The 20,574-nt window shown below is 33.0% G+C and overlaps 1 protein-coding gene across 1 annotated transcript in view; it reads left to right on the top strand.

The window, feature by feature from the left end:
• The window catches only part of LOC118734285, a gene marked incomplete at its 5' end in the record, with an annotated part of 137,635 nt that overhangs the window by 17,576 nt on the left and 99,485 nt on the right, over positions 1-20,574 (top strand). The window contains 2 exon segments of the mRNA XM_036463998.1: positions 12,100-12,120; positions 12,122-12,275. Of these exon segments, the coding sequence (XP_036319891.1) occupies positions 12,100-12,120; positions 12,122-12,275 (175 nt within the window).

Below are 20,574 nucleotides of genomic sequence, written 5' to 3'. Positions count from 1 at the left end.
TCAAAATATGAAAAAAATATCAAAATATGAAAAAAATATCAAAATATTCGCCATAAAAAGGTATTTGCATTGTTTAGCTTTGCATGAAACTTTTGGTTGAATGGCCTTTCAACTAACCGCTTTCAACAAAGTTGGTCGCCAGACAACATTTAGCCATTCAACTTTTTTTTTCATGCAACCCTGCGTTGAATTGAACGCAAAGTTGAACAATGCAAACACTGCTTTACACTGTTCAACTTTCACAGGCGGTTAGTTGAATCCAACGTTTACATCACTTAACTACGAGTTGAACAATGTAAACGTCTTTTTATGGCGAATATTTTGATATTTTTTTTCCATTCAACTTTTTTTTCGTGTAACCCTGCGCTGACTTGAATATTTTATACTTGAAAAGGAGGACATTTTTTCTCAAAAGGAGAACACAGAAGGACAATATTTTTGAGGAGGACAAATCACGTTTGAGGAGGACACTCCTCCTCAAAGGAGGACGGTTGTTAAGCTTAGCAATATAGTCAGCCTAAAGATCGTAAAAAAACTCAATACTTAAGTTTTTTTTTGATTCAACTAACACTAGTCAGAACCTATTAAAGTTTTTGTTTTATTTCAAAATAGTAGGATGTTCAAACTAATTTTGTAAATGATTATACACTTAGGTCTTTTTTTATGCGGTATATGCTCTCAGAAAGCCGCATACAAAAAATCCGCGTAAAAAAGTTCTTTACTTTTATACAAAAACAGGGGATGCGTTCCAGCATTTTCAAAAATGCAGACGCAACATGTAAAATTTTCTAAAAAAACCGCATAAAAAAGCCAGTGAAGCAATATTAAGCAAAACAAAACAATTTATTTCTTCACTTCAACACTTATTATTCCATGTAAAACTGAACATTAATGAAATGAATCAAATTTTATCTGTATTTTAACCAAAAACAAAAAAATACCACAATAAATATGTATGTATATGAATTATGTAAGAATACTAAGACAAATTTAGTATCAGCAGCATTTCTCTTACACACTCAAAAAAAAGTAATAAAAACACTCAAAAAAGCAAAACCGCATAAATTCAAATCTGCATAGAAAAACGGCATAAAAATAGACCTAAGTATATTCGTTTCACAAAAAATTAGACACATAGCTAATGCAGAAACAGGACGATATGTACCCGGATATTAAAAAAAAATCATAATTATTGGAAAGGGAAAAAATTAAATTTCGCAGGCCTGTGCTATTAATTTAATATTATTGTGTTCGCTGTCACTCAAATCTTAAATTTATAATTTCATGCGATTTGACGATTAGCTTCGGTAAGGAAAATGGAGTTTTTGCATTCCTGTCGTCTTGGACAGTTTCTAATCTTTTGTAAGAGCATTTTTTACATACGCTCATTTGCCCAGAAATGTAAAAAATAAACATGAAAATTTTCTACGATGGATTCAATAATCGAACCGATTACTACATTATTTGTATACGATTTTTCATTTCGTTTCGGTTGCTATGTTTTTATCAACATATGTATGTACATAAATTATTGCGGTCCAAAAATACACAGCAAAATCAACTTTTCGGAATTTTCGAATAAGAATACATACATACATATTTCCCTTCGGAAATATTCAAAACATAAAACTAAGTTTCAAATTTTACTATTTTTTATTATATGATAATTTTACCTCGCTTCAAATATGAGTTATTTTATATGTTCGTAACAAGCTAGGAAAAAATAGTTCGGAAAACATTTAGGTTAAATATGCATCATAATTAATATTAAGAAAAACATTTGATTTTAACGATTTTATAGTGCTTTTTTCCAATAAAATATATGAGAACTGTCAAAGCTCTGGCGGCACCATTAAGTGTTAACCAATTTCAAAATAACAAAATACGGGTCTCCCCATTTTTGATATTCTTCGGTGCTGGGGGCTGGAAAAAAATGGGCCACCCTAATGTATACATGTATGTTTATTTCCTCGCTTGTCGCTTACATATATAATACCACGCATGAGGTGACACAGAAAAATTGTATTTTGGTTACCTGTCCCAATGAAAGCCAATCGGGTAAGAAAAAAACATATTTCTCATAATTTTTTAAATTTTAACCATCGATAACTTTCACCATTTCAAAATATGTAGTACTATTTAAAAGTACATTTATTTTCAAACAAACTGATACCTCATTTATTGAAATCGCATAAAAATTGTCGAAGTTAGGCAACTTTTCTTAAAAACAGACTTGAAATTATATGTTTGTGTACTGTACTTATTTTTATATATTTTCGCAGTGTGGCTACGAAATTCATCAATATCTACTAAAGATTTATATATACCATGGTTATTTAGCAGAAATTAGGTTTTTTAGAAAATTTTAGCAAAACAGGCGTGGCACCGCCTACTTATATCATATATGTGTATCTCAAAAACTACTTCACCGATCTCGACCAAATTTGGTATACACACTGATCTGCCCATCCTTAAGCACCATACATTTCTAATCGGATAGAAATCGCAGCCCTTTGAATGAAATAAATTTTTTCATACATCTTTTTATTTAAATTTGAAAATCACTTTAGATAGAATGTAAACAATTAATTTTAAACGAATGAGTCCTAATCAATAATGAGTCCTTAAATGAGTGTATTTTTTTTTAAGTTTGGAAATTTCAGACGATGGTTTTCTACAACTTGGAGAAGAAACTGTTTTTGGTCTTCCTGATTCGTTAAAATTGAATTGTAATTTGCAATCAACGCAATTCCACGTTCAGCTGCGTCAATTACAACATTTAAATTCTGAATTTTATTTTGTGCTTTGAGGTAGTTCGGATCTTCACCATAAACTAGGTTTTTTTTTTTCAGAAAGTCTTCTGAAACATTCATTGCTTTAAAAAAATCTAAAGTATGTTGCGCCCCAAAGTCTGGTAGTTCTTGCTTTGGAATTAAATTTTTATTTATTTTTATCGTTCGGCCAGGTGCGTCTAACCACTTTTTTGTCAAAGCTAATACCATGGCTCCTTTTATTTCATCTGGCACAGAAGGTTCAAAAAATGCCAGTCCGACTAATTTCTCACTTAAATACCAAGAATGTCGAGACATGCGGTTAAATGCTACTTCCGCGACTTTACAGTTGATGTGTTTGGATTCTATAAGTTCCTTTAGTAATTTCAGATCATTGAACGGAGCTAACGTAGGCTTAGGATATGCATACCAAGTTTTCAAATATATTCGAACTGTAAAAATGTTGAATTGACGAAAAGAGTTAAGTTCTCTACTAGTTAAGACGAACTGATTCCGGAATAAATAAATTTTTAAACAGTAAATTATCTTTGCCATCCACCTTGCTCGATGAACAGCTCCAGGAGCCATGATAGGAACAATTTTATGAGAATCTTTACCTAAAAAGAGCAAGGCCAGTTGGCGCAGCTCTTTGTAATCATCTCTTGGCTGGACACTTTCCATTTGATTTCGAAAGAAAGCGATGAACTCATCCCAAACTGGTGATATCTGATTAATAATATTAGGATCTTCTAATGCAGATTTGTATTCAAATTTCGAAATATTTTTCCAGTTAGTTTTAAATCTTTCAAAGAGCTTAATATTGGGACCAGTGGAAGGTTCAAAAAGAGTATTTATACTGCACCAACTGGTAACTCCATTATATGGTGTCTGCAACCTAAAGGAAAAAGGCCTTTTTTAAATTTATTTTCCAGCAAAGTACACGCTCCTTTATCTAAACCACTGTTGCTTGAAGTAGTAACAAAGCACATTGCTACTGTGCGATCTGCTATATTCCAGTCTTGAAGTAGTTCGTAAACTGTTTGTGCTTGCGCTTCACCAGTTCCATTGTTAATAGCTGGTACACCTAAAAGTTTCGTTTCCTGATACAATCACAGCTAGTCGATCAACGTTCTCCTTTGACATTAATGTTGGCAGCAATTTTCCATCCCAATGGACTGTAAATAATGTGTCAGGATTAAAATCCTTTTTAATATATTTGAAATCTTTTCCCGATATTTTATTCGTTTAAGTCTACTGCCCGTCTCCACAGGATAAAGTTTATATCTTGATACATATGTTAGAATATAATTTGCCAATGGAGACCGCTCATTGCTCTTCGAGAGCAATATATATCAGAGCTCATATCTTGTCATCTATTGCCGGCAATTTGGTAGTTTGACAACTACATTTTCATTTGCACGAAAACTTCGTGGCTGCAACATCATTATTATTTTAATATAAAAGCAAAAATTGAGCTGTTTCCTGTTAAAATATTTGCAATTATGTATTTGGATGTAAAATAGCCTATTTTCTAAATTTTTTAAGCGATTAAATCCGGCAAAAATACGTTTTCGAAGCTATCTTACAAATGCTTATATAAAGATATAAAAAGCCCACACAAATATTGCCACTGATATAAATTATATCTAGCGACCAAAATGACAGCTGGGCAGCAATAAATTTTATCCTGTGGAGACGGCCAGTTATGGATTCTACATTGCAGCAGATATTCTGCAAATTACACTGCAAAGCATGGCATATTGCAGCTAATGCAGCATTTCTATTGGAAACTTTTGCTCGATCCAAAGCAGCACATACATCATCCGTCATTAAATAAATTTTATTATTTTTGTTTGGGGTAAACATTAGATCATCTTTAAAATTATGTTTTTCAAACAGGGTTTCCTCATTTTTTTACCCATAGTCCTGATCAGGCGATTGAGGGAATTCACTTTCAATTCTTTTACGTTTGTTACTCTGCTTTGTTGTCATTTCTAGTTTTATAGTTGCATCTTCATTGTTGTTATGCGCTATTTGATTATTTTTGGCAGAAGCTATGTCAAAGCTTTCACTACGTATTCTGTCCTTTTGTTTCTATTTTTTAATAAATTTTGCCATTCTGCGTGCAGTTTTCTTACCTTCGAAATTATATTCCGTTCATCTGCATATAACATGTTATTCTTTTTCCAAAACTCAACAACTTCAGAAGATATTAATCGAGCACTGTATTGTAAATTTTTTTTATTTTTAATATGCTAATAAAGAAGCCGACTTAAAAGCTGTTTATTTACTGGAAAAACACAATTGGTCATATTTTCTGAGGACCTTCCGATAAGCCATAAATCGTTCACTTGGTTGTTGTTAAGCATTTTCTTTTGACAGAAAATAATTATATTATATAACCTAACCTTACTTTAAATTATAAGGTTTTTCTAAATATGCAATACGCATTAAATAACATTACTTACATCGAAGAAAGTGTTGCTAACTTTGTACCCAAAAATAAACAATACTCAAACAAAGAAAATAATTAAATTTTCTCTTAACTGCACAACATAATTAATAAAATAGATTTAATGACGGATGCTGTATGACCTGCTTTGGTTCGAGCAAAAATCTCTAAAGAAATGCTGAACTCATGTTAGTTGCTTTGTAGACTAAGATCGTATTCAATATTCAAAATAAAAAAATACCAACCGATTAGAAAAATTTTCAGTATGGTGCTTAAGGATGGGCAGATCAGTGTGTATACAAAATTTGGTCGAGATCGGTGAAGTAGTTTTTGAGATACACATATATGATATAAGTGGGCGGTGCCACGCCTGTTTTGCTAAAATTTTCTAAAAACCTAATTTCTGCTAAATAACCATGGTATATATAAATGTGTTGGTGTTGGTTGATTTTTCCGACAGGGTGGTAAGATGATTTATTTTGGAACGAATTTCCGTCATCCCTTGTCAAGTTTGGTTTGCAGACAAACCGGTTTCGGCGTTGTGCCATCTTCAGTGTAATTTTTCGTTCTGTCTGGTTCGAGATTTGTCCCTAATTTATGTTCATTTATCTTAGGTAATGTGATTTTCGTCGATGATTAATTACTAGATATTCCATGGTGCCCATTTTTTTGAAGCAGGTAATATATATATAAATGTTGAGTAAATAAAATACAGTACACAACAGTGGTGTAGCCAGGGGGGGGGATTGGGGGGATACATCCTCCCCCCTTCGCCATTGAACAAAAATTTTTTACTTTTGAATTAATAACACGATACTATTGTATCCTGATTTAATTTTTTTTATTTCAGACGGATGACAAATTATCTTTTAATGAATATATAAAATTATCGGTTGATGGATTATGAATTTGAATATTGAGCCTATACTAGTCTTTTCAGACCTTTTGCGAAACACACTAGGCTTTTCAGGTTTCGAGGTATAATATCAGACCGAAATAATACCGTAATTTTCCCGGTTTGAGATTGATGCGCTAAAACTCTACTCCCTTCTCTCTCCCGTCCATAAAAATCCGAATTCACACGGTCTGAAAATACTAGGAGCAAGCTCATTAATTTAATCAGAGCACACAGAGGTGAAAAAATAGATAGCTACGAGACATTTTAATACGTTTTTTATAAAAGTATGCCGATTACCTAATAAAAACAAGCATGTTCAAATTTCAAACTTTGTACAAAAACTATGAAAATTCAACAAAATTTCACACTTTTTATGGCCTATTAAATTTTAGTATAATAAACTGCCAGTGTGAATTTGGCAAAAAATTGTGCTAAGTACGGCATTTATTGATGAATTTATGGTGTCAGTTTTGGTTACGCGAAAGACGCAAAATTTATAAAATTGTATATATTTGCTCTATGTTTTAGCGTTATAAAATCCTTAGGTCGCGATTAAAAACTTTTTTTTTACATAATAAACGCAGTCTTGTAGCATTTTTTGTAAACACAAAACTAAAAATCCCTTGATCGAAAACGGTGCCTTTTTTCGGGTAGCGACTGGAATCTCACCATTTTGCTTAGCTCCCCATGGTGTGTTAGTGCTGCCAAATTAGAGCACAAAATCATGGGATGCTCTGATTGGCTGGATGCTGAGTCTCGTATCGTGTTATCCAGTGCTGGAAAAGTAGGCACAATAGTGCCATTTTTGGCATTTTCATTCACAAGGGCCTTTTTGGCACAATTCATTCAGTTTTGGCACAATCATACATTATAAAAATTTAGCCAGTACATAACAATCATATATTACTCATAGATTCGAACAGTTAAAATTAAATTCACTTATAAATTAAAATATGGCCCATTATATAAAATTAATAAAAATTATTCAATGTAAAGAAGAATAGTCAAAACTGGTCAAAATGTCACACTACTATTAGTGGGATTCATGAAACGTCGCAAAGTTGTTGCAAATGTCGCATTTGTTGCAAAATTTGCCACCTTGCGACACAGCTGATTATTTTTGTATGGAAACTTTCTTGCGACAAAATTGCTACATTGCCATATTATTTGAGCTGACAATCATTGCAAAATCAAAGTCGCGAGACACATCTTTTTTTATTGTCTTCGAATGCTTCAAGAAAAAGTATATCAGTTAAGCCTGCATCGAAATATAATTGTAAAAAATTTTCTTTATATCTAACGCCACTTTGCCGTTTTATGAATCGCACTATTATTTCGTACATAAGTATGTATGTAGGTCCGAATAGCTATATTTCAGTGCTTTTTCCCTTCGTAATTGGAATATTGTGTTTTTTTTTTTTAATTTATTGTATGTCCTTTTTTTAAAGACAAGTACAGCTTGTATTTTGTGTTATTTTACTATGATTTTACTCTAATAATTCAATGAAGTACATTAAAAATACTATTTATAAAAATACATATGTGGTTCTTAAAACGCCTATTTTTGCAGTCCATTACGCACATTTCTATGTCTGTGTACGCAGATATTAATGAGTCAGTGTATATTAAAGCTGAATTAGATAACTCTGATAATGTCCTTTTTGAATATTATATCATGATCATGAGACGGTTAAAAGGATAGTGTAGACAACTAGGAATGTGTCTCCGATATGTTGATGAGACTCATGGAGGGGAAGTAAGTTTGAGAGAAGACTTCCTTCGTTTTGTTGTGGCGAGATCGCTTCGTGGAAAAGATTTAGCTTTGATAATTCTAAATACACTAAAAGAATGTAATATCGATTGTCAATATCTTTTTGGTCAAGGTTATGATGGGGCAAAGAATATGTCAGGCCAGTTTAACGGCGTGCAAAAATACGTTCAAGAGGAGTATCCTTTTGCTTTCTATGTGCATTGCTCAGCACACGTGCTTAATTTGGCCATATCCAAAGCTAGTGTAATACCGCCAATAAGACATACTTTAGCCATCGTGGAAAAGTTGTACACATTTTTTAATACACCGAAGAGGAAACCAGTTATTTTAAGCTGCTTGGAAGCAGCAGATATAGCACCAAGCGTTAAAAGTCTTAAGAGATTAAGCGTTACTAGGTGGACATCAAAATTATAATTGCGGTATCAGACTTCATTTCTCTAATGCCTTTTGTACATGCTGCGTTGGGTGACATAGGCGAATGGAATGACGGATCATCAACTGATGCAATTATATTTCAACGAAGCTTGGATTTCGAATTTATTATAACCATTAATATAATAGGCGATATGTTCTCCTACATTCTGCCTTTGTGTAATAAACTCCAACAAATACAGATAGATTTAGCGCTTGTAGTGGATTTGGAAAATGACTTAGTGGCGCAGCTACGACGTATTCGTTCCCGCGAACATTACTTTGAAAAATTGTTCATAACTTGTGAAAAATATACAAACGACATGGATATTGAAATCAAAAAGAACCGATACAAATCTAGTCAAAATCTGCAAGCATGTAACTTAGCTGATTATTTCAAGATTTCTGTTTTTTATCCATTTATTGATCATATAATAATGGAAATAGATACTCGATTCACTCAACATAAAACGATCTTCAGAGGTTTCGCTTCGATTTTTTCAACAGACCAGAGTGAAGAAAATTACACAAATATATTTAAGCTTGCTGAGTTTTATGAACCACTTATTGAAAGCTCAAATATAGTGGCCGAAACTAATTTATGGAGAACGTTCTCAAAGCGGCAGAATCTTTCGCCAAAAACTGCACTTGATGCACTTCAGAACTGCGATAAAACGTCATTCAATAACTTATACAAGTTGCTAACAATTTGTGCCACTCTCCCCGTTTCCACTTCAACAGCAGAACGCACCTTTTCAACTCTAAAGAGGTTAAAAACTTATCTACGTATCTCTACTGGACAGGTAATTAAAATATTGATATGTATATTGTGCTTTACAATTGAGAAGTCCACTTGCAAACAGCGTTATGTGATTTTAAGTAGGCCATAAATTAAAAAAAAACGTATCCGACAACAAGTACCATCCGAACTTTTTTATTACCTGAAAATTTTGATAAACAAGAGCCTAGTAACATTAAAAAAAAATTCCAGTATCTTTTACATAGCTAGCTTTTTTAGCTTTTCGCGTTCTCTCCTTCAGGAAGATTGGTTTGCTTCTTTTTTGCGACCTCTTCCATTAGGCACCGAAACTACCACGTTTTCTTGCAGTTTTCTTAGTTCATACGAAGAGGAGACTTTTGAAAGTGTATAAATAAGTATTATAGCGACTTTTGCAAGAGTAGTTAACATTTCAGAATATAGAAACATTTTTCATTCTGCTGTTAGTGGATATGAAACCCACCAAAAACTAAAAACCGAAAAAATTTAAATAGCGCACTTGTCCCTTCTTTTTATACAATTAAGGAGCGGCTGAATGGTTTAACGACGTTAGCGGTACATAATGATGTGCCGATTACAGCACAAGAAGTTATTGAAAAAATGTGTGCTAAGCAACGAAGATTAAAAATCGCTTTATAAGTAATAAGATTTTGTAGACTTGTACATAAATAAATGTAAATATGTACGCGTAAATATAAAAATATGGAGATATATTCAATGTGTAAAAACTGAAGTGTATACTAACGAATTTTTTAAATTTAAATAAAGCATGAATTCCCCACGAAATATCCGAGTACACAAAAAATATATAACGGTAAAAATGGCACATACATACGTATATGAAAGAATGCCCACAGGCGACGCCTCTAGCCATTGTGTATCACAACTTTAAGTTATCGATGCAAATTTTTTTTCCATCCCCCCCTTCGCCAAATCCTGGCTACTCCACTGGTACACAAACATATAATTTCAAGGCTGTATTTAAGAAAAGTTGCCTAACTTCGACAATTTTTATGCGATTTCAATAAATGAGGCATCAGTTTGTTTGAAAATAAATGTACTTTTAAATAGTACTACATATTTTGAAATGGTGAAAGTTGTCGATGGTTAAAATTTAAAAAAATTATGAGAAATATGTTTTTTTACCCGATAAAAATCCCAACAAGCCAAGTCCGATAATAGATCATTATATACCATTTTGAAGGCCTATATATCCTCTTCTCAGACCATATTCGATCTTTGAAATCGAATCAAAAGTAGTAATTCAAAAACCCATAAATATACAAAATCCCATTTTCTGACATAAATCGACCTCTAAACGACCTTCAAAAAATCTACAAAAATAGGCAATTATATTTCTCATAGAAAGGAACAAAATTTGGGGGTAGGGTCTTGAAATTTCCAAAAAAAAGCATTTTCGATGGGCACCCTAATGTACATACATCTATTAATTTCATGTAAAAAGAATAAATTGTATTCAGTGCATTTCACAGTCTTATTTATAGATAATGAAAACAAAAACGCCTGGACTTTCTCTTTGAAAACCTCGCGCTATATCCCTTTTGGTTGCCATTATTTGAGCCAATTTTTCGTATTGCCCGTATAACCGCTCGCGAAAACACAGCAATCGAGAAAATTCATTTATGATGACTATTATGATTATGATTGTAAAATCAGTATATTTTATTTAATTTTTTTATAAAATTTGTTATTGAAACCCACGAAAATAACAATCGAAACGTTCTCCGTCAACAAATTTGCAACTTAGAAAAACGGAACTACGATCGAAATGTAGTATAGTATATGTATAATCGTAAATTTCGAAGATTGATCGAAAGGACACGGAACGCAGAATACCAAAGTTGCCAAACGGAGAAAATTTCGATTCGAGTCGAAATGAATACTAAAGCTAGTGGGGGTCTCGCTCAGTTATTTAAGAAAATAAACAAAAAAGAAAAAGAGTAGATTAAAAAAAAATCCGGGGAAAAATGAAATATTCCAGAAAATTTTAACGCCATATTCGCATCTATTCTGGAGAGATGTCAAATAGAAAAATTATTCTAGTTTGCATTATCTAGATACTATAAAATCTTTCATATTTTAAATGCATTTCAGAATTTATTTCAGTAAAATTTCATCCGTATCATATTGTTTCTGTACTCTCCGTGCTCCTATTGTATGCGAAGTAATAAGGAGATAATAGCTCTGATCCAGTACTCCATGAACTTACAGGATTTTACACGAAGTTGCAGGAAAAATGTTCCCGTACTCCAAAATCCTGTAAATGAGAGCGACTTTTGGAGAGTTGTGTAGAGAATGAAGTTGCAAGATTTTACCCGAACTTTTACTTCTGGTAAAATGATGAAAAGTGCCATGCAATCACTGGTTGACGATTTTACAGGAAAAATGGTTTTTTTGTTCCCGTACTTTTTGTTGTTACTCACTTTTTACTCTCACTTCAGAGAGTAATTTTGCTGTTTGACAGTTTTACAGGATTTTTCTCGAAAAGTATTGGATCAGAGCTATTATGATACAATCGTAGGTATTTAAATCTTTGTCGCATAACTGTATATAACAGTACATTTTCACTGCACTGAAATCTTGGGAAAAACTTCTATTCCTAGGAAGTGCAACAAAAGAAGACTTTCTCAGAAAAACTATATGAGCAAATTTTTTTTAAACGAGATTAACTTTCTTGTAATCTTTTCCAATGAATTGTGTTAAATACCATTCATCATTAAACATATAGTTTGGAGTATAGGACTCCCAGATAATAGTTAACTTATGACAAAAAATTGACTTATTTAGTTCATTAGAAATACCTACATAGCCAAACCTATCGATATGAGTTGGTATCGATACTTTAGATCCGATATTTTTTTAGGTATCGATACTTTCTTTCGATACTACTTCCAAGTGTAAGTATCGATACCTACATGGTATCGTTTCATCCCTAAACGCAAACAAACATGTAAATTTGATTATTCTTAAAGTAACTCTATCAAAAAATATTTACAGATAGCGATTCCCTGCCGACCGAAAAAAAACATTCACACTCTTCGTCATGGACGTCCCGGAAGATTTGCCTGTTGAAGACATTAGACATGCATTGTATAAGTTCGATTCGATAGTAGAGGTAGTGCGCCTTCATTATCAAACCCAGCCAACAATTTCAAATGACAAGGGTCAAGAAGGTAATTCATCACGTAATTATATTTTGTTTACTACATCAGAGTGTATTTTTTTATTATTTACACAACCACACAAAAAAACATTGTCAGGATCTGGGAACCAGACATTTATTCAAATGTATTTTGACGCACTGAATCTGAATCTGGCTCAGAATCGGTCTAACGGGTCTGGGTCAGCCCTAACCTCAAAAAACATATCGGATATTATGCGACAGGCACAGGTTAGGCTTACCCTAGTTCCGTTGCACATTAGGTCAAATGATTATATCTTCCGTGCGAAATTAATAGCAGCTAGTGATGAGCGATATTTCACTACCGGTGATTTTATCACTGTGATTTAAAAATCGCTTATGTGACTGGTACTACTAGGCCACAATATTAGTGATTTTCTACTCGCATGATATTTCGCTGTGAATGAAAATCACATCTGTCAATAGCTAGTCAACAGAAGTGGCGAATGGTGATTTTTCTCTTTCGTGGAAGAAATGGTGATTTAACAATATTTATTATTCATTGTGAATACTCTCGTATCTATATTGCGTTTTTTCATTACTGTTCCATGGTGGTTTTAAGCGGACATTTTCAAGTACGCAGTTTGATTTGCTTAATCGCGTTATTTGCGTTTCAGTTTTTTATTTAAAAATTTGTATCAACGAGTAAAGATTGCTGCAAATATTAATAAAAAACGAAGTGAAATATGGCAATTTTTGAGCGAATAAATTAAACTTTTCCCTCTTTTCCCTACACTCATTTTTCGGTTGAAATCGCTACGGGTAAGGAATCACCCTTACATGTACCAACACTGATTTGTCATCATTTATTAGAACTATTACGCATTTCTGTGTTATTAAAAGAACTAGCGATGGCAATAGCCATAAAAAAAAATCACTGTGATTTAAAAATCGCAATCTCTCTTTTCACTGATACTGAAAAATCGCTACTTCGCCCATCACTAATAGCAGCAAAAATATAGCATTATTAACCGACTTCCAAAAAAGGAGGAGGTTATCAGTTCGTCGGAATATTTTTTTTTTTTTTTATGTATGTTACCGCATAACTTTGGACCACGTCAACCGATTTCGATAATTCGGAAAGGTAGTGTCTCAGAGGTGGTCCCATACTAATCTGGTTAAGATCCGATCAGCGGATCATGAGATATATATATATATATTTTTTTTTTATATGAGAGTTGAAGTCGGTTTTTTTTTTGCTAAAAATTGCTTGTTTTAATGTAAAAAAGATGGCAAACGTTAAAAAAAGTGTAAAGGCAATACATAAAATGTTAAAACATGACTTAGCTTTCGTAAAAAAGACTTTTCTGCTTTTTTGTATGTTCAACTGATGAGTATATCGAGGCTTATATTCACAAAAATGAGGTACTGATATAAAAATCCACCTAAGACTTAACTGCCATCGGTGATATTAATGCTGATCTTGTATAACGCTTGACAGAAGAATTTACTATTAAACATAAGGTTCATTCCTTATCTTTTTGGACTAAAATCTGAAAAGTGTCAAAATGCCAGAGCATAAGCAAAATGCGCTCACTAAAAGAGAATAACTGGAAAAGTAAAGGAATGCAAAAAACCAAATTTTTAGTCCAAAGAATGGCAACAACAAAACTAACGTCAAATAAGAATGGAAATGTATGTACAAAACACATTCACACAAGCACAAGCTCAATAAACACTTACTATATCAATTATTTTTTGCCTCCTTCCAATTTCAATTCACTTTTTACTTTTTAGATTATTCTCACTTTTTGCGTATTCCTTAATTTCCGTTAATTTAAATTCAGTTGAGTTTGACACTTTTCAGGATTTTGTCAGAAAAAATTCTTCTGACTAACCGCCCTATTCCCACAACACTGACAAAATTCATCATATGACTATTGTCACAATTACTGCGCCTAAAAACAATATAAACATTGTTTCGCCGTTGTCACTTACTCAGTAGGTCATAACAATAAAACTGACAATTGTCATACGACAGCTTAAAATACATTTGCGGCATAGTATTGGGCGCAGTAGTAAAGGCAATAGTCAGCCGCTGAGTTTTGTCAGTGGTGTGGGAATAGGGCGGTAAATCTGACTACTTCGGACTGAAGAGAGTCACTCTCACTGAGTGTTACTCTCTCATTTTTGCTGTCATTTTCGAGTTAAGGAACGCTTTTTGGACTAAATCTGACTACTTCGGACTTTTTCTGACTATTTCTGGGAGATAAGGAACGCAACCATTGTGTAATAAGCAAAGTGAAATCAATAATTGCCATATTTATTTTTTATACGCTTATATGCAACGGTTTTGTCATTGCGTTAACCCATTTAAAACTAGCAACGTTATATTTAAATTAATTTCAAAATAAAAAAATTTTGATTTCAAATCAAAAAATAATTGTTTTAGAAATTAAAGAACAAAAAGAAAAAAATTCGTTTAAAATTCCCGATACTTGCTGTTTATGCAGAAGCACCCACAACAATGAGGTAGGTATGTTTCGTGTGCTAGCAGATGTTACGCAAGGAAGGGATTGGATGAATGCGTGTGGGGTTAAACTAACTGGATCACCGAAAGTTTGCGCTCTGCACTTCAAATCGAATGATATCATTTATGCAAGTATTAATGCAAAGATAAGACGCCTCGATCCAGATGCAGTACCATCAAAGATGTTACCTGCTATTTCATCAGATGAGAGGTAATGATCAAAGTGTGGGTATGTTCTCAAATGCCTTAGTGCAAAGGCATATCGTGAAAATAACTACAACCGCAGTACGCCAAACAGATGTGAAGTATCGCATAAAATGTATACTTTCGCCAATTTAGTAATAATATTGGTCCTGATTGGCAGTAATTAATTTGAGAAAGAATCCTTAATTTAATGTGTATATATGTATATACATATATGGGGAAATCTTTTGAGATGGGGACATTCTGCGTACTGGCATATTGTTTCCGAGACAAAGCAGCTGCACTGCCAAGTGCGGTTTCTGTGCCTTCGTCAATAATATTTATTTATGTATATGTGTAAATATCGTAAATAGTTATTCACAAAAAAAAAATCGCTTTAATTACTAACTTATTTGCTAAAATCGAGAAAATCAGGAAATTTCTAGTGCAACTCGCATAAATTCTGAAAAAAAATATTGAAAATATTGACAAACAACCTATCACAGAATTTGGTTGAAGAACGCCCTATCTCAGAATTCGGTCCCAAACCAAAGCCGAAAGAGGGTTAATGTAAACAAATATACGAATTGTTTATATTTAAATTTTCAAATAAGCGTACGTCAAATATTGCTTTCACTTTGTTTATTACATTATGCTATTAAATTGCAAAGTCATAATTAATATCAGTGATGACAGGTAAGTCCCAGAAGGGTTCTACCATCACAAAGTAGGTTTTGTGAAAATTGCACATAGAGGGTATTGAATATAAGCCCTCGATATGTGTTTAGGTAGTACTCAAAAACGTTGTCCAATTAGCTTGGTTTTGACACAAGTTATTTTCTTACTCAACCCCCTCTCTCTTATAATGAGTTACGTAATAAAATAAGTATGGTCACATGTACATAAATGGTTTCTTCTAGCGATTTATTATGCCATTATCGAAATTCCTAAATTAAAAAAAGAAAAATATTTACTACATGTCTCGCAGATATGGCTTGAGGAGAGATTCCTAAAGCAGTTAGTCTTCATAAAACACTTCATTTTCACTTGAGGTTTCAGTATTTCTAAATTCTCCACCGATATTATTTACATATATTCAGAATAAAAATCCTGCTTTATGACACATTTACCAAACATCGCTGGAAACTTCCTGAAAAGAATACGAATGTTTTTGAAACTAATTTGTGAAAAGAATGTTCAAAGCTCTATTCACTTTGAGTAAAATATTTCTACATTTCAATCCGTAACTTCTCTCAAGGATTTGCCTTTTTGCCATTGCTCATCAATGGTCTTTGCGAGTCGGCGTAAGTGTATTTGTACGCTGCTGAGGCTGCTATTTTTTTTTTGCTATCACATACTTCCATTTTCACTATTTATCACCATTAAAATGGATTATTTATCATCAAAAAATTTAGGAGATATTTTTGGAGATAGCTAAAAATTCGAAAAAATGTTAACTTTCCTATTTTAGCATTTTAGCGATAGCGAAAGTTAGAATCCGACTGATGGTCGACACATTTGGCTTTTTGATTTCGAAAAGAACTTCATTAGCAGGAAACGCTATGTTTTCAGATCTAAATATTTTAGCATCCTTTCCAAATTGTTATCCATAATTTTCATCTTCCTTTGATAAATAATTGCAAAAAATACACGTTTTTTCTTCTAAGAGTTTCATGGAACTTTCTCAAATATGGTTGACAACCGAAAAAGGCTTTTCTTTTTTCGAACATCCAATCAGCCAAACTTCAAACAACTCGCCTTTTGTATTAGCATGATAGCCCAGAAAAAACCCGTTTTTCTTGAAAACGGCTAAAAACGGCGGATTAAGTAAAATAAAATCAACTCACTACATCTTAATTTATTCATTTCTGTTTCCATTTTGTTTGCCGAAAGTTAACAAAATTGTAAAAGTTTACATAAAATCATAAATGGAAATAAATCAGAAAACGTTTGAGGTTATGCAAATAAGTCAGTTTTTTTTGCAAACAAATGATAAAAAGTCACTTTTTTAAATTGGTACATAGGTTCTTACTTATAGTTTGGTTTTCCATTTAAAATTTTTCTCTAACTATTCGAACTTAAAAAAAAAATGCACTTGAAACTTACAAAATAAACCGGTTGCGCAAAAAACGTGTCAATAACGTTTTGAAGGTGTAACTTTGGTTTATTGCTGTCTAACGGTGTTTTTTATAACGGGTGATTTTTTAAGAGCTTGATACCTTTTTTTTTAAAAAAAACGCATAAAATTTGCAAAATCTCATCGGTTCTTTATTTGAAACGTTAGATTGGTCCATGACATTTACTTTTTGAAGATAATTTCATTTAAATGTTGACCGCGGCTGCGTCTTAGGTGGTCCATTCGGAAAGTCCAATTTTGGGCAACTTTTTTCGAGCATTTCGGCCGGAATAGCCCGAATTTCTTCGGAAATGTTGTCTTCCAAAGCTGGAATAGTTGCTGGCTTATTTCTGTAGACTTTAGACTTGACGTAGCCCCACAAAAAATAGTCTAAAGGCGTCAAATCGCATGATCTTGGTGGCCAACTTACCGGTTCATTTCTTGAGATGAATTGTTCTCCGAAGTTTTCCCTCAAAATGGCCATAGAATCGCGAGCTGTGTGGCATGTAGCGCCATCTTGTTGAAACCACATGTCAACCAAGTTCAGTTCTTCCATTTTTGGCAACAAAAAGTTTGTTAGCATCGAACGATAGCGATCGCCATTCACCGTAACGTTGCGTCCAACAGCATCTTTGAAAAAATACGGTCCAATGATTCCACCAGCGTACAAACCACACCAAACAGTGCATTTTTCGGGATGCATGGGCAGTTCTTGAACGGCTTCTGGTTGCTCTTCACTCCAAATGCGGCAATTTTGCTTATTTACGAAGCCATTCAACCAGAAATGAGCCTCATCGCTGAACAAAATTTGTCGATAAAAAAGCGGATTTTCTGCCAACTTTTCTAGGTAATAAAATTCAATGATTTGCAAGCGTTGCTCGTTAGTAAGTCTATTCATGATGAAATGTCAAAGCATACTGAGCATCTTTCTCTTTGACACCATGTCTGAAATCCCACGTGATCTGTCAAATACTAATGCATGAAAATCCTAACCTCAAAAAAATCACCCGTTATTAAGTGAAGTTTCTGTTATTGTGGAGTATTCCCTACAGAATAGCAGGGTTGGGCATTTTTGCACTACCACTGAATTGCACTATCACTGTTTATTCAGTGATAGTTAAAATGCAGAATTCATTATCACTGAAAATTTAGTGATAGTGAAAAAAAAATTTTACTATCACTGAAGGTTTAGTGATAGTGAAAAACAAATTGCATTATCACTAAAACTTTAGTGATAGTTAGAAAAAACTCACCATCACTAGACTTTTAGTGAAACAAGCCAAGCGAAGATAGCCAATTTACATATGCAAGTGGAAAACGCTAATCCAAAGTTACGTTATTTGTACCTAACTTTAAAATAATAAAAACTCCAAAAAAGCAAAAAAGTGTAACGCTGTTACTCTGAGGGGGCCTTTTTCTCAAGTAACCTGTCACTTTAAAGCTCACTTTATATTTAAAGGTTGCATTAAAATGTACTATTATGTCTAAAATAAAGGTTTTAAATTGGTTTACAACCAAGAAACATACATACGTCAAAAACCGATAATAGAAATGCTCAACTTTAGACATAGCTTTATTTTTAATCCAACCTTTACTGTGAATTTAATATATTATCTACATATCGTCGCCTCAGAAAACGGATGACGAATGTGCAAAATCACGATTTTGGGATTTTGATGCAGATTTACTAAGTTGGACATGCTCTTTCGATTTCTGCAATCCATTTTTTTATATCTCCATTAGTTTTTGAGATATTTCGTGCGCATTTTGTCGTATGTTACATAATATTAATGATTGGGTATGCCTTTTGTTGTATGTGCTGAAAATGCGTCACATACGACAAATTCCCATACAAACGTACCTTTTTTTTAATCATAAAACGTTTGTCGTATGTGGCACATACGACAAATTCCCATACAAATGTAATCCTTTTTTAATCATAAAACATTTGTCGTATGTATCGCAAAACTTTGAACTTACGACAATTGGATGGTCCTCTACTATAACGATACAATTAAAATTGAAAATTAAACTAAGTAACTAATTTTAAAATTTTAAATTTTTAAATTTTAGCTTGCACTGAGTCTCCAATGAAATGAAAGAGATAAAAATGTACAAAAGACTGAATTTAAGTATTGTTTTTTGTTTTTATATAAAGAAAACGTATGTTCGTAACATATTTACAGCATAAGAGATGTACAGATTTTTTTTATTAAATACATGATTATGTTTTTGATATGTTTTTTCTAATAAGTAATCATTATTTAATAAATATGTCTGTTTTTTTCATCAAATTATACCATCGTCGTTGAAATAGATACTTTACTATTGTCGTATGTTCTGTGGACAAAACAAAGTGGTGAGTAAACGCTACTTACGACAAATGTATACGGAATGAAAAGTAAATTTTCTCATTAACGTTAAGAGATATTAAATGTAAAAATATGGGAAATCAAAACTAATAACACCAACTACGTCTCCTTCAAAAGTTACAAAAATCTACCGTACAGTTTCGGATTAATTCGACCTTAAACTTCAAAGTCAATTTTCTCAAAACCGTGTTTTGTAACATTCGACATCCGTTTTCTGAGACGACGATATGTAAAATAATAGCCGTTTCCATGATTGCACATAACTCAAAAACTACTGGATAGATTTCAGTCAAATTTTCAGAGATTGTACCTTGCATATATGGTCCTATTATAGGGTAGTTTAGTATAAACGAAAAAACAGCATCAAAAATGACCCTCTAAGGAAGTAAGGTTAAATCTATACCATGTACATATATTAACTTTTTACATTTTGCTAACTCAGGTGTACAAAATTATATAATAAATGTAATAGGCCGAAATCTGCGGAAATAATAAAAACAGTTATATCTTCGAATCTGGTTACACCTTGCGTTACAAGATGGAACTCATTGTACGATTCGGTTCAGAAGTTAATAGAAGTCAAAAACAGATTAGGTGAACTAAATATGCTATAAGCTGGAAATTTTTACTTTCAATGAGGAAGAAGTTGAGTATTTGGAAGAATATGCACAAGTAATGCAACCTATCGCAGAAGCTATCGACTTCCTTCAAAGAGAGCAAAATATGTTCTTTGGTTACTTTATTCCAACTTTACTGTCCATCAAAATAAAAATGCGACGTTTAGCTTCCGAAAACATGAAATATCCTTGCAGGGAAAGCTACTAGTTGTGAACTAGAATTCTACCGGTTTGCGTTTCAGCCGAACTAGTTCACGTTCTATCCCTTTTCAATGTTAGCGACTGGTATTTTTAACATTGCGATGTCCTACGAGATGTCAATTGTCAGGCTATGCATCAGCATCTACTAGTATAAATACTAGTAGTATCATACAAGTTGATGAGATAGTCTGCCAATTCATGCCCCGTGAAAAGCATAAGTGTGCCTTTTTGCTCGCGACACTGCAGCAGTTACAATGGCCAACAGAGCAAAGCACTCGCGTGGTAAGCCTGAGGTCCCAGGTTCAAATCCTGGCGCAGGGAAAATTTTTTTA

Source organism: Rhagoletis pomonella, unplaced genomic scaffold (assembly GCF_013731165.1).
Source record: "Rhagoletis pomonella isolate Grant_MI unplaced genomic scaffold, Rhpom_1.0 Rhpom_scaffold_00002, whole genome shotgun sequence".
NCBI classification, from domain to species: domain Eukaryota; kingdom Metazoa; phylum Arthropoda; class Insecta; order Diptera; family Tephritidae; genus Rhagoletis; species Rhagoletis pomonella.
The sequence above is the reverse complement of the archived record's forward strand: the minus strand, read 5'-3'. Positions and strand labels throughout refer to the sequence as shown.